The 13,728-nt window shown below is 37.6% G+C and overlaps 1 protein-coding gene across 2 annotated transcripts in view; it reads left to right on the top strand.

Annotated features, from left to right (window-relative positions):
• LOC126482403 (cysteine-rich protein 2-binding protein) overlaps window positions 1-13,728 on the top strand; it is a 189,438-nt gene that overhangs the window by 60,026 nt on the left and 115,684 nt on the right. For both annotated transcript variants that reach the window (XM_050106522.1, XM_050106523.1), the window contains exons 3-5: window positions 3,191-3,339; window positions 3,425-3,684; window positions 13,030-13,152. In XM_050106522.1, the coding sequence (XP_049962479.1) occupies window positions 3,191-3,339; window positions 3,425-3,684; window positions 13,030-13,152 (532 nt within the window). The remainder of the gene's footprint in view (window positions 1-3,190; window positions 3,340-3,424; window positions 3,685-13,029; window positions 13,153-13,728) is intronic.

Below are 13,728 nucleotides of genomic sequence, written 5' to 3'. Positions count from 1 at the left end.
CTGCATGCCTAAGTTTCATTACCAGTGAGCTCTGTGTAAATGTTGTTCATGAATCGCCAGTATGAGAACTCCCAGAGGCTGTGAATGTCAAAGAAAATTTATTAACACATTTGGTAACAGTGTGCAATGACTCTGTAATCGTGGAATGTTCTTCCAGATGTGGTGAAATACACTGCAGGCTGTATTGCAATTAAGTGCCAAACATTGAAAATTCATTAAGTTTTCCAGCAGAAAAAAGGAAAATAGGAGAGCATAATACAGACTGGATTTCATTTATATCTCATGGTGGTTTTTACTCCCCAGCACCAGCATGGACAAACAAAGTGTTGCAGTTTAAAGAATAATTTGCTGCTTTTCATGGAAATGGAGTGTGGAAAAAAAAATTATAAAGTCTCTGTGTTTTGGTTTGAAACAAAAGTTTTCTGAGGATCATGACAGTTACTTCTCTTTATGTAACAACAGTAACACATAGAAGGATAAGGTATCTGAATTGATAAGCAAAGTTGTAAACCATGAAGAAATGTGCCAAAAGGAGGAAGCAGTGCATCTTAAACTGGGGAATGGCAATGAAAATCTGGAACAGGCTATGGTAACATCTGCTTTTTCATCAAATGAGTGTTTTTTTCAGCTTAATTATCATTTATTTAGACCTAATATGCAATACATCTGTCATGCCACTTGTTTTGATTTGTCCAACTTTGTATTGAACAAAACAACAGTAAAATGAATGAGTAAAGAGTCACAGTGTCTGTGATGCGGTGCCTGGCAAACCTAGGGGACTTAAATTATCTTTTGCAGTTCCACTTCTGGTGGGTGGACCCTTTGGAAGATGTCAGCTTCCTGAACTAGTGTAAATTGATTGGATTGGACTTTGGTCTGGATACGCCTTTCACTTTCTCCTTATAGAGTCGATACAGTTAGTATTTCCCAACTCATGAAAAGGAGGCAGTTACACTAATTTCCGGCATTTAACCTACGAAAGACTGAACCAGTCTAAGCAGCTATCTTAATATGGTCCCCACTGGTAGCATGAAAAAGTCCTTGAAGCAATGGGCGACTGTCACATTCTAATTGGTTTTAGTGTAGACCACTGAATCACGCAGAAACTGTATATAATAGTTTTATAGGGCCCTTGTAACATTCCAGTTTTATAGTGGTTGCACAGTATATGAGTGTTACCCTAAGAAATATTGGCTGAATTCTGTCATGAAGAATTGGACTAGCCAGGCGCAAGTATTTTTTCACGCGCACCATAACTGGTGATCTAATTTATATCAGGGGACATCTTCTTGTGATGCAACAACTGTAGAAAATGTATTATGTGCCCCAGCCATATGCATATCATATCTTATCTTATTCACACTTGGAACAACATTTTAATGAAGATTTGCAAGAGGCAGTGGCCATCACACAGGTGTCGCACTGTAAAACTTTATCTTAGTGTGTTCAATACTGCAGGAGGCATAATATCCTTGGACAACTCAGTTGGAGGGATTCTGAGAACATCTTTCCACCTTTTATAATTCTTCCTCCCTAACATTCTTTTAGATATAACGTCTGTAATTTGGTTGAATATGTGTAATATTAGTTTCAAAGCAATGTTTTGAGTGTCAGCTTTTTTGCATTGTTGTGGTTAGCACAACCTCCACAGCAAAGAATACTGAAAGATGCACTCTTCCTTCACTCTTGCAACAGCTGCATAGGCCTACCAGCTGAAATTGATCTTTACGGGTCTAAAGAAGTGGTCAGAAAATACCAATTTTAATTTTTTGTGTAATATATTTGTATGTGTTCTTTCTAAGCATTCCCCATCTTATTTTTAATCTTCCAGAACTTAGAGTGAAGGGCACTGGTTCCACTTTTAAACATGCATTGTAATTTCTGCATTTCAAGTTCACTGATAAGCTTTTCTGTTAATATCCACTGAGACATGAAATTACAACTGCACCATTTTAATTGGTTTTAGTGTAGACCACTGAATCACACAAACTGTATATAATAGTTTTATAGGGCCGTTGTAACATTCCAGTTTTATAGTGGTTGCACGGTATATGAGTGTTACTCTAAGAAATATTGGCTGAATTCTGTCATGAAGAATTGGACTAGCCAGGTGCAAGTATTTTTTCATGCACACCATAACTGATGATCTTGTTTATATCAGGGGACATCTTGTGATGCAACAACTTTAGAAAATGTATTATGTGCCACAGCCATATGCATATCATACATTATCTTATCCACACTTGGAACAACATTTTAATGAAGATTTGCAAGAGGCAGTGACCATTAGGATCCAAGCAAAAGGATGTCTTCTAGAAATAGATTTCGCAAATTTTATTCTTGCTAAACATGAGTAAATTACCAGGTTGGCAGTTTCATAGACTTGAAATAATTTTACACTGGTTTAAATAGATTTTAGATGTGTATTTTACAATATTTCACATTATCACAATAATTTAACATTGTTTCTAGAGACATTTCTAAGCAGCGAGGTCCGTCATCTGCTTTGACGTTGTCTGTGACTGTCTTGGAATAGAATCCCAAATAACTTCGTTGGATTCACTGTAGTGTTCAATGTGATCCTGAAGGAACTGATACAGAAGTGATGTAATGGAAGGAGAAAGTTCTAATCTTAAATCCCTCCAGACCTTTTCCTTCACCACTCTTCCTTCTCCTTCAACTTTTCTGCCAGAAGCAGAAGCCACTGGCTCCAAAAGCTTGTAAAAGTTAAACCGTTTTGTGTGTGTGTGTGTGTGTGTGTGTGTGTGTGTGTGTGTGTGTGTGTGTGAGAGAGAGAGTGTGTGTGTGCGTGCAGTGGCACATGCCACTGTTTGGTGAGTAGATTTTTTATCTATCCATGTACATTACTCTATCATATTATTTTTTTTGTTATAATTTTTTTTAAGTATGGTATATCAGTGCACCCAGATGTGTTTTAATAAAATTGTACAAATCTGTATTATTTCTGTAAATATTGATATTCTTACTCAAATACAGTTCTCAGTGCAGATCTATTTATTTTTCAAGGAAGCATTTTTAATGACGGGTTCTCTAGACTGACTGTATGAACTGCAATTTTCTTAACGTATAACTATCACAAGATTTTATTCCTACTAGCACCACAGAATTTTGAACATTGTGATTTTTAAGAACAGCCTTATTTAAGACGGTCACTATCCATATGTTTCAGGCCACGGAAAAAAAACTGGTATGGGACAGTCTCAGGTACTCTATCCCACTTTAGCCCGGAATTCTTTTCTTCTGGATCTGAGGAGCTAAAAGAACCTGGATGGTGGCGTTTAACACATTCTCTTGAACCCTACTTCATAATGGATATATGTGAGTACTTGTTTGTCTGCTGCCAATTGCAAAAAGAAAACATTTGCTGATGTTCCCTTAAGTCAACTTTTTAAAATTTTTCCAGACCTAAGAAAAGGGAAGAAACGTCCAAATGAGGAAGTGAGTAATGCAGAACAGAGAACACAGAAGCAAGCATGTCTGCCAAAAGATGTGTTGTCCCACATGAGTGATGAATCTGAGAAATCTGATTCTTACATTACAGAGGAGACAAGTCATAACCCAAGAGAAGAAATAATTTTTATGAGTGCAGACAACTTCAGTGCTGAAGAAGTGCTTGATGGTGATGAAAGTAAACCAAGCAGCTTCAGTGATTTAAAGCTAGAGGTGAAGTTAACTCACAGGCTAAATATGGCAGTTGTAGGCCTAACTCTTTTTAATTTTTTAAAGTGCATTTCTGCAGAGAGAGAGAGAGAGAGAGAGAGAGAGTGTGTGTGGAAGGGGGGGGGGGGGGGGGGGTTGCAGATATTTTACGTGAAATAGTGAAGAGGATTATAGGTTGCTGCTGAAAGTATAGATGTACTGAACTATGGATGTACAAAAAGGACTTCAGAACTATATACTATTTTACATCCTAACTTGAGGAAATGTGGTACAATATGATTTTTGTTTAATATCCATTTCATATTGTCAGAGTTTGAATCAGGAGGCAGACCTTTTTCATCACCTTGTTTATGTTGTTTGTATGTGGTTCTGTTTTTTGTCAACCAGTGTCTCAATTGTAGATATCAGTTGTTCACTTTCTCCTATTTGGATGGGAATGTTGGCTGTGAATTGCTCAGGTATGTTTTAATCATTTTCTTGCTGTCACTTACCTCTCCCAACTTTTTGACCAAGATTAGTGGTCAATGATAAAATAGTATTGTTACCTATTCCTGTTTATGCATTCACACAGTTGAAAAGTTTGGGCTTATTTGATGCTAGCAGATCTAGTACGTTCTGCTTGTGAGTGGACTTGTAACTAACTGCTCAACATAATTCTCAGAAAATACTTTTTAAGTGTGGTGTTACCAGAATCATTGTCTCTGCCTCCTGTTTTAAACACATGCATCTCTGTCTATAGCTGGTCGGTGTAAATAATCCCGTATCACTAGGGCATGATTAGGCATTGGAGCACCGTAATTTCCAAGTATTTTCTAAGTTGTTCCTCTGCTTCAATATTCATGTGGGTTGTCTATAGAAACATCCAAATATCTCACATTCTTACTTTTCATTTGTCTTAATGGACATTACTGAGTTCTCCATGGCAATAAATGTTCCACAACTATTGGTATCCGGACTGTCTTTCTAGTATGTACTCCATATATGATTTAACATTATGTTGCTGTATGTTTCTGGTTGCAACCAGCTTTTCTGTTACAAATACAGCAAACGCTTGATTATCAGGGGTTAATGAGGCATCCAGACTACAAGTATTACCAAAAGCTAGTGATGTACTGATGTACTGGAAATTTTTTAAATAGTTCCTGTACTACTACTACTACTACTACTACTACTACAAATTTACAAAGCCTACTACATCTCAAAATAGAAAGCCCACAGCATTATTTACACATTACTTACCAGAAACTGACACATTATGTACAAAATTACACTTAAATTACATTGAAAATGATCATTTTTTTCCGGTCGGAGTGGCTGAGCGGTTCTGGGCGCTTCAGTCTGGCACCTCGCGACTGCTACGGTCGCAGGTTCGAATCCTGCCTTGCGCATATGTGTGTGTGTGTGTGTGTGTGTGTGTGTGTGTGTGTGTGTGTGCTGTCCTTAGGTTAGTTAGGTTTAAGTAGTTCTAAGTTCTAGGGGACTGATGACCTCTGCTGTTAAGTCCCATAGTGCTCAGAGCCATTTGAACCATTTTTTTGGATGAATTTTTGACAAAATAATTGTATTGAATAAATAAAAAATTCTGCCTACCAAGCTGTGGCAGATCACACACATTAAAGAAGGTTGTAATTTGGCAAGGCTGTGGCAGAACACACACGTAAAAGAAGGCTGTAATTAGGCAAGCTTTTGGCACCAGTGGCTCCTACTTCAGGCTGAAGGGGAAGGAAGAGGGATGAAGGAAAATGAAGTTAATTTCCTGAAATCTGCCCCTTTTCCTAAACCTCCCCAGTCCTTTTCCTTCATCCCTCTTCCTTCCCCTACAACCTTTCTGCCTGAAGAAGGAGCCACTGGCTCAGAAAGCTTGCCTAATTACAACCTTCTTTTATGTGTGTGTTGTTCTGCTGATTGGTGAGTAAATTTTTTTATCTATTCAGTTAATTTATTTTGACTTAAATTACATTGTATTTTATATCTTCTAATGGAAGACATTAACAATATTATGAAAATGGTAGGTGCTACTCACCATATATCAGAGGCACAGCAAAAAGACTATCGGAAGGTTATCTTTTGACAAAGACCTTGTTGGCTGAAAGCTAACTCTCCAACAGTCTCTTTGTTGTGCCTTTCTGCGACTCATCATCTTCCCTATATGGTGAGTAGCAACTATCCATTTCGTTATATTGTTACATTCCATCCTGTATTTTCCGCTGTTTAATAGAGGGCATTATGTTGTTAAGGAGACAGTTCAGTGACCTGTACATTCAACTTGTCTGAGTAACTCAGGCTAGATCAAAGTATATATATTTTTGATGGCCGGTTTCAGCCAGTATAGGCGATCATTAGATCGAATTACTGAAAAACTTGTTGCAGCACCTGTTATGCAGTGATGCGCAAAGTTGCTGCTATGTGTTTTTTTGGTAACCAGATCTGAAGCTGTCCTGTAATGGTTGAAACCACTCAAGTGGCAGGCAATCCTATCTGGGAGCTTGGAACAAGGGCCAAATAAGGGAACCAGCAGTTTATGGTTGGTGATGAGGAGGCACCTTCTCCCATACAAGAAAACTTGAAACATTTGAATAAGAAAATCCTGTGGCACCTTTTCCACGTATGAATAATAACACTACACTGTGAAAAGTGGCTTTGATGCATAAGCGATGGGCTTATCTGGGCTCTGATGGGCTAGTACTGCACCAGTTCCGTATTGAGTTAAGATGATGGCAGATGTGCATGACCCGAGGATTGAACTTAATATAATATCAGGGTTGCCACACATTCTGGAAATCAGGGAAATTTGAAAAAAAGAAAAAAACACTGGAAAAATGGTTTGCTTACCGAGATATCGTGCATCATTGCTGACCATGAGCAACTGAGTACATGCACCGCATCCTTACTCCCTCATTCCTACCGATTCTCCCCTTCCTACCACTCCCCTCAGCTTGCAGTCAGTGCTGCCACCTCTTCTTGCCACTAGCCTAGCAGATGCTGACGAGAGGCACAGAGGCATGACGAGTGGTTTCTTTGGATCTGATTCTCAGAGACTGTAGACACAGTGTCCGGAGATGGCTGTCTTGTGTGCATGAGTTGTGTTTGAGTGTGCACGTGTGTGCGCTCTCATTTTCTGATAAAAGCTGTCATTGAAAATTTAATTGTGAGAGTGTGATTGTCTTTCTTACATACCTGTCTGCTGCTCCGCACTCATCTTTACAGTGAATTGCTACCTATCTTCATTATTATTGATTCTCAGACTACTTGAACAAGTTATCTGTCATATGGATTGATCACTGTGGTCTCATTTCATCCACATGCTGTCTGTGGCTCGTGAATAGCTGGCCACACAAGAGGATTTCTGTGATGGGCCAAACCGGAGGCCATTTCTGCGGGCATCTATAATGAATCGGGCTTGCCCATATGAAGCCACTCAGTTCTCACTAATGTGCAGGCTGGGTCTGTCTGTGTGTGGCGTACTGTAGCGGATTCTCACAGTTTATCCCTGAACCAAGGACATTGTACAGTGTGGTGTTTTATAGGCATTTTATTTTTTCTAGTACATTTGAGCACTTTAAAAGTAGTTTATATGTTAGAAAATATGGACAGTAAGAAGAAGAAAACTGTGTGAGTTGCTGGCAGTTTGTATTGTATGTATTCATATATATTTCTCAAAAGAAAAATCACACACCACCTGTAAAATAATAGATATAACGCATTGGGTAATAACCGACAATAATGAACATAGTAAAACAAACATGTCATTGGCGGTCACCTACGATGTTGGTGTACACAGTTCTTTCCTGCCTTATACATTTCTTTCAAGAGGCATACTTTCTTCTGAGGGTATTTCTGAAATCAGGGAAGATATTTTAGATCTGTCATGCGACTCCATGAAAATGTGTATTTTTGTCCCCAAATGTGTTCCGTTTTATTGAAATAAAATAACATCAATGGTTTAATGAAACACATGCACCATTTGGCTTGCTTTCTCCATCTAAAACAGTTCATTACAAAAGATGTTGATGTTAGTAACTAAGATTTTTGCTCACATCAGGAAATGACAATTGGTTGTAAGTTTTTTTAGATATTTCCTGCTGTGCAGTATTACTTACAGTTTTCTATAAAATGGGTTTGCTAGAAGAAGTGGAGATATATGCACATTACAGAAAATATGAAGATAAAATATTAAACGAAAAACTTGAAAGTGAATCGGTGAATTTCTTCAGATGTTTCGATAGTATACTTAAATAAAGACGGTAAAACATAGAAATAAGCACAATTGTAAAATCGATATGAGTAATTTATGAGCCAAGTTGTTAAGATAAATAACCTCTGTACAAAAGAATATCATAATTTGTGGAAGACCTACAATGTTATCTCTGTGGACTACCTGTAAGAAGATATTTGTAACTGTTTTGTTTATATAAGATATTTTCGATGTGTAAAGTGTACAACAAGTTCTTCTAAATTTCACCACTAACTTCACCAAAAGAATCGATACCCAACTAAAAAATTGTGTGTTTCTTATTGCAGTAAAAGTCAATGAAATGAAGCAGACTGTCACACATTGACAACATCAGTAGAAATGGCTTAATACACACAAGAAACACACTTGAAAATGGGAATCATTTCTCGAAACGCGCTGTGCGAAAAGTAAAATAAAGAAAAATCATGACTGGTAGCAGAAGATTTATTTATAAACAAACCTATTGTCACAGGTAATTTTCTCACTTTCCCTTAGACTCAGCGAACAGCGATGGGAACAGGAGGAAATTGCACAGTAGGCACATGGTCTGCCACTCACGTGGCTGGGGCACAAAATTGTTTCGCATTCTGGTTTAGCAGTGTCTCTTATGATTATGCTCCTGCTGATGCTGCTGCTCCTTCTGTAAGCACAGTTTTTCTGTCAGCATTGCAGTAATGCTGGGTCCATCATGGCCCAAAATTAGCTCTATGAAAAGGAAAGAAGAAAATAGTAGAAGCATTACACACGTAAGGACATCCTTTGTCCCACTTTAATACCTGGATAGGTGTGACAAAGCTTCTGAACAACAATGTTGGCACAAGATCAGTGATGGCTTGACAAGAAATTGGGGAACAGAACTTGTAAGAGGAAATGAAAACTCAATGTGTGGGTCAATCTAAGGGGAAACAGAAAGTCAGAAACTGCATATAGATCTGCATGGGAGTAAACACAACACAGGGTAGGCATAGGTGGCTGACAACTGAGCACACAGAAACAGCACGAGGCACAAGGCAAGATCTGCAGTGGTATGTCAGTTTTAGAAGTGCCCTGCCCAGCTTACTGCCACCCGTAAGTAAACAGTTCCATCAGTGGGTCTAACCATACCCTGTGTCGTGTGCCTCCCATGGCAGCTGTCTGCCAACTCATCTGCCTCCACGGCAATGTCCATCGGCTGAGGTACCAAAACCAGTAGTTGTTTCTTTATTAGCACAAAGTTTCTCACCCTGAGTAGTAGTTTCCAATATCCTGCAATGATGTTTAAATCAATTTAGCCATCCTTATTAAGCATTAAATTTTTCTTCAGTCTTCAGAGTGTTGTGGAACTCTCCTACTTTCTCTGTTAATGAATGCTTCATCTAGTGCTTCATCTAGTTTTGCATAAGTTGAAGCCCACTGATTGTACTTTTACCATAACCCTGTGGAAGTCTTACTGCAGCTTCAACCTTTCCTAACTCATCTGTCACTTCAAATATCTTTTAGAACACTATAACAACACATTTGTGTCTTATCTGTCATCTTTCTAGCACGTGTTAACCATTCATAACTTCAGCAGCAACAAAAATGCGTGTAGGTTTAGACTCTGTCAATGTACATTGTGTGTGTGTGTATGTGTGTGTGTGTGTGTGTGTGTAAATTATAGTGGCTAATAAGGTATTCTTTTACCTTGATTTTAAATATTTGGAGATCTAGTTTTCTGCCTGATGTAAGTGAACAGCCTTTCACAGCCAGAGTCAGTTAAAAACAAATGTGTCCTGAGTGTAGAGCTGTGTTACATGGTAAAATAACAGTCACTGGATGAATAAAACCAGTGTTCTGTTCACAGTCACAACGCCCTACTTCTGGTTGAGCAGATTGAGAGGAAGCCCACTGCAACCATGGCCGTAATGTCAGTTTCACTCATCTAGTGAGAATTATTTTACAAAATGACGTGGCTCTGCAACCACAAGAATTTTGTCTCCTGCCGGATGTTTACTGGCAACCTGTTGTACACTTTTACAGTGTTATTTTAGATAGCAGACCTCATAAATATCCTCTGTGATTTTGTTTGTTGTATATTGTGTCATACCTAGACCAAAAATGAAGGAATCATTAGAAATGACCATTAGTTTTACATTGATGTTGTTAATAAGTATTTTCTTTACTTTACTTTACTTCTTTTCATTGTCCATTGTGTCATTATGTGTTTGTTAGCACAGTTTTAGTCTAAATGGAATGATATTCCTGCTTGCAAAGTTTATTGCATGTTTATGCACATCATTAGATGAAATATTTATTTTTCTTGTACCCTTCACACTTTATTAACACAGTTCAATACAGTTCCTCTCAAAGTACAACCAGTTGTCACGAAGCCAAACTTAAGACTTCTACCAGCACATGTCCCACTTGACAACACTTTTCTCACACCAAGAAAATGACTAATGTATTACATTATGAAGTTACTACAACGATGTTAATGTTTTAACAGAAAAGATTTTCACTTACTACCCGTTTTTAATTTACTGTTTCCAACTATTCAGTAATTCATATCAATACTACTAATAATACTTGTAATAATAATTATCAGTTAATCTTTACAAAAATAGTTACTAAGTATGTACAGCAATTTTGATAGAACAGCATTTAAGTGTGAACAACTTCTATATATATTGCTATTAATACATATATAAGTGTCATGCACATAGTATCCAAATTATAAATATGAATAAAAAAAAATGCTGTTGTATGGGAACTTTTATTGGAGCGTGCTGTGTCTGAATGGAGTGCATTTAAAAGAGAATGAGAGTTTATCGTTGACCAGTTTCGACTTCCACAGCGATTTGATCTGACTGCATGCTAAAGATGATTTTTCAACAAATCAGAATAGGACACACTGGTGATGGTGTTTCCCATAGGTGTGTAGTGTTCCAAGATAGACTTGCTCATCACAAAAGATTGTCAACATAGCCTTCACTGCAGATGTCATGTCCGGAATGTCTTAGATTTTGGTGATGATAAATGGTATCATTCCTTGCTTGCTTTCTTGGCTTTGGGTTGGTCGTCATTTTCATTCCAGTAATGATTCTTGCAAGGGAGCCATCACTTTCTGCTTCAAAGCCCTGCATAAGTTTTTTTGCAGACATCAAGGCAGCACTCTTTCAGTTCTGGAGTGCAGTGTTGTGGCACCTGCCTTGCAGACACTTCGCTGTGAAGCAATCTGATCTGCTGAGCTATGACTGATGTTCATATTTGTGGCTATTTCATCCATTGTCACGCAGCTATTGCCCATCATAGTGGCTTCAGTTGCAGCAATAGACTCCGTATGTCTGACCTGGTTGGGGAGCACCTGGCACAGAAGTTATGCCATTTCTAAACTTTTACCCTTTCTGCAGTGCTAAACATGTCTCTCTCTGTACTAGATTGTCATTCATAGGTGGATTTAAACAGGTTTCTTATCCTCACTGCTCACAAAACATTTGACAGAACTCTTTGTTGATGCATTTTTCAATTGGGGCACCTGTTCTATACTGGTAGGGTGGCATTGTTATGCTGCAATGTGTTGAGTGCTCTTTAAAGTACTGGTAACTATGTTCCCAGTGTACAGAACAATGGCACAAGAAATAAGATGTGTATTGCATTGTTAAAGTTATCACTTGAGTTCCCCTCTATTAAGTATTCCTTATGAAATACAGTATTGTGTCACTTCTGAGTCGCATACTACTTCTGTTGGTCTTGAAATTTTGTTTTTGGTGCTGGTGTTGTTTTCATTTTTGTGCTCTTCAGTCAACAGATTGGTTTGATGCAGCTCTTCACACTAGTTTATTCTGAAAGTCGCATTTCTGCGTAACTGCTACAACTTGTTTAAATTTGAACCCACTAATGTTATTTATACTTCGTCTCACTTCACAATTTTTACCCTTCACACTTCCCTCAAATAAATACTAAATTGATGATTCCTTTATACCTCAGTATATGTCCTATCCACCGGTCCCTTCTTTAAATCAAGTTGTGTCATCTTTTTTCCCCAATTCGATTCAGTACCTCCATATTCATTACTCGGTCTTCCAATCTAATCTTAAGGATTGTTCTGTGGCACAGCATTTCAACAGCTTCAACTCTCCCCTTGTTGGAACTGCTTATCGACCCTTGTTTCACTTACATACAAGGTTACAACCCAAATACCTTCAGAAAATACTTTCTAAAATGTCTGTTTATATTAGACATTAACAAATTACTCTTTTTACAACAACATTTCTTGCTGTAGGCAGTCTGCATTTTATGTCCTATTTATTCGGGCCATCATCAATTAGTTTGCTGTCCAAATAATAACATAATTTATTTACTGCATTTAGTGTCTCATTTCCTATATTAATTTTGTGGAGGTGGGGGTGTAATGTTATATTAATCATATTTATACATGCCCTGCCATAATGTTTATTGACTGAATCTCTGTATTTTTATCATTTTATCTCACTTATTCTCAACTTTAGTGTGCTCTTGTCTTTAAGCAGACGTCTGTCGATTGTTGTGGATGGCATATTGTACTGGTTTTGTTTAATGGTCATCTATTTCCGTGTTTAGCAGGTACATGAGTGTCTAGGTAAAATCCAAGGCTACAGTACAGTTCTTTTGTTGTAGGTTATTTTTACAGGAAGGATTTTCCTCCTGATAACTAATGGTATTGTAACTGTTCTGTTGCATCACAGACCATAATATGTAATAAGATTATTGTATTCTGCTTAACTATGGATGAATTTGTTATCTGCCATAACTCGTCTAATAAAGCTGTTTCCTCTTACAGGGACTCCACCTGTAGTTCCTGACTACAGTCCGTGCATGATGATGCAGTCAGTTAAATAAAGCTAGTGTACTTTGTTTATGCAGGATATGCAATATATTGTTTTATGATGTTTGTAATTGACCTATGAGTTTGTGGATTGTTGTTTACAATAACTGGAAAAGCAGAAATGTACCTGTATGCAAAAAATACTTCTGCATCTACTTGAGTACTAAAAGAGGAAAGATGTGGAATTTTTCAGATAAAATCAGGATTGCCCAGGAATAAAATACTTTCTTTTAGAAATTGTGAATATTCATTATAAGAATTTGCTCTAAATTGGTGTTTTCCCCCCTTGCAGCAGACAGCAAGTGACAATTATATAATTAGAACTGGAGCAGAAGATAAACAAAATTCCAATGAAGATTCTCTGGAATATCTAGAGAGCATGATATCAGCAAATTTAGATGGAGAAGAGAACATTGTGAGTATTTTTTTCCTAATTCATTGAGTTATTAAAGTTTGATGATCAACAGCCATGGGGTCTTGACGTATTGTTTTGTAATTCGTTAGAGAAAGAAGTGTATTTGGATCCACATATACATGTGCAATGTGTACCGTGGATCCTAGAAGACAAGATGATATTACATGTCATGCATGGCGTGTTGTTAGAAACATGTACAGTCCAGCAGTTACATTCATTCTCTTGGCTCTCCAGTGTTTGAAACCATGCACTTAGACCATATAATTACGTTACATTCAGTGATGACAATAATTTGCTGAATTTGTTAATTTCACGCTTAGTGGTGTAGTTTTTTCTTACCCTGGCAACATTACTGTTTTTGTCTTTCAGACATTATTTGTTATTTTGATTTGGTACTTTTTTCAGTACTTGTTGAAGTTTGATGAAACAATGCTTTATTTATTAGCTGAAGAAAACTATGCCAACCAGTGAAGATCAACATTTCTGACACATCTTTGGCTAACTGGATAGTCCAAGGACAACAGGTACAGCTCACGGCATATTTCCAAGAGCAGTCATCTTCCGTGGCATGAGCAG

This window comes from Schistocerca serialis, chromosome 5 (genome assembly GCF_023864345.2).
Source record: "Schistocerca serialis cubense isolate TAMUIC-IGC-003099 chromosome 5, iqSchSeri2.2, whole genome shotgun sequence".
Taxonomy (NCBI): Eukaryota; Metazoa; Arthropoda; class Insecta; order Orthoptera; family Acrididae; genus Schistocerca; species Schistocerca serialis.
The sequence above is the reverse complement of the archived record's forward strand: the minus strand, read 5'-3'. Positions and strand labels throughout refer to the sequence as shown.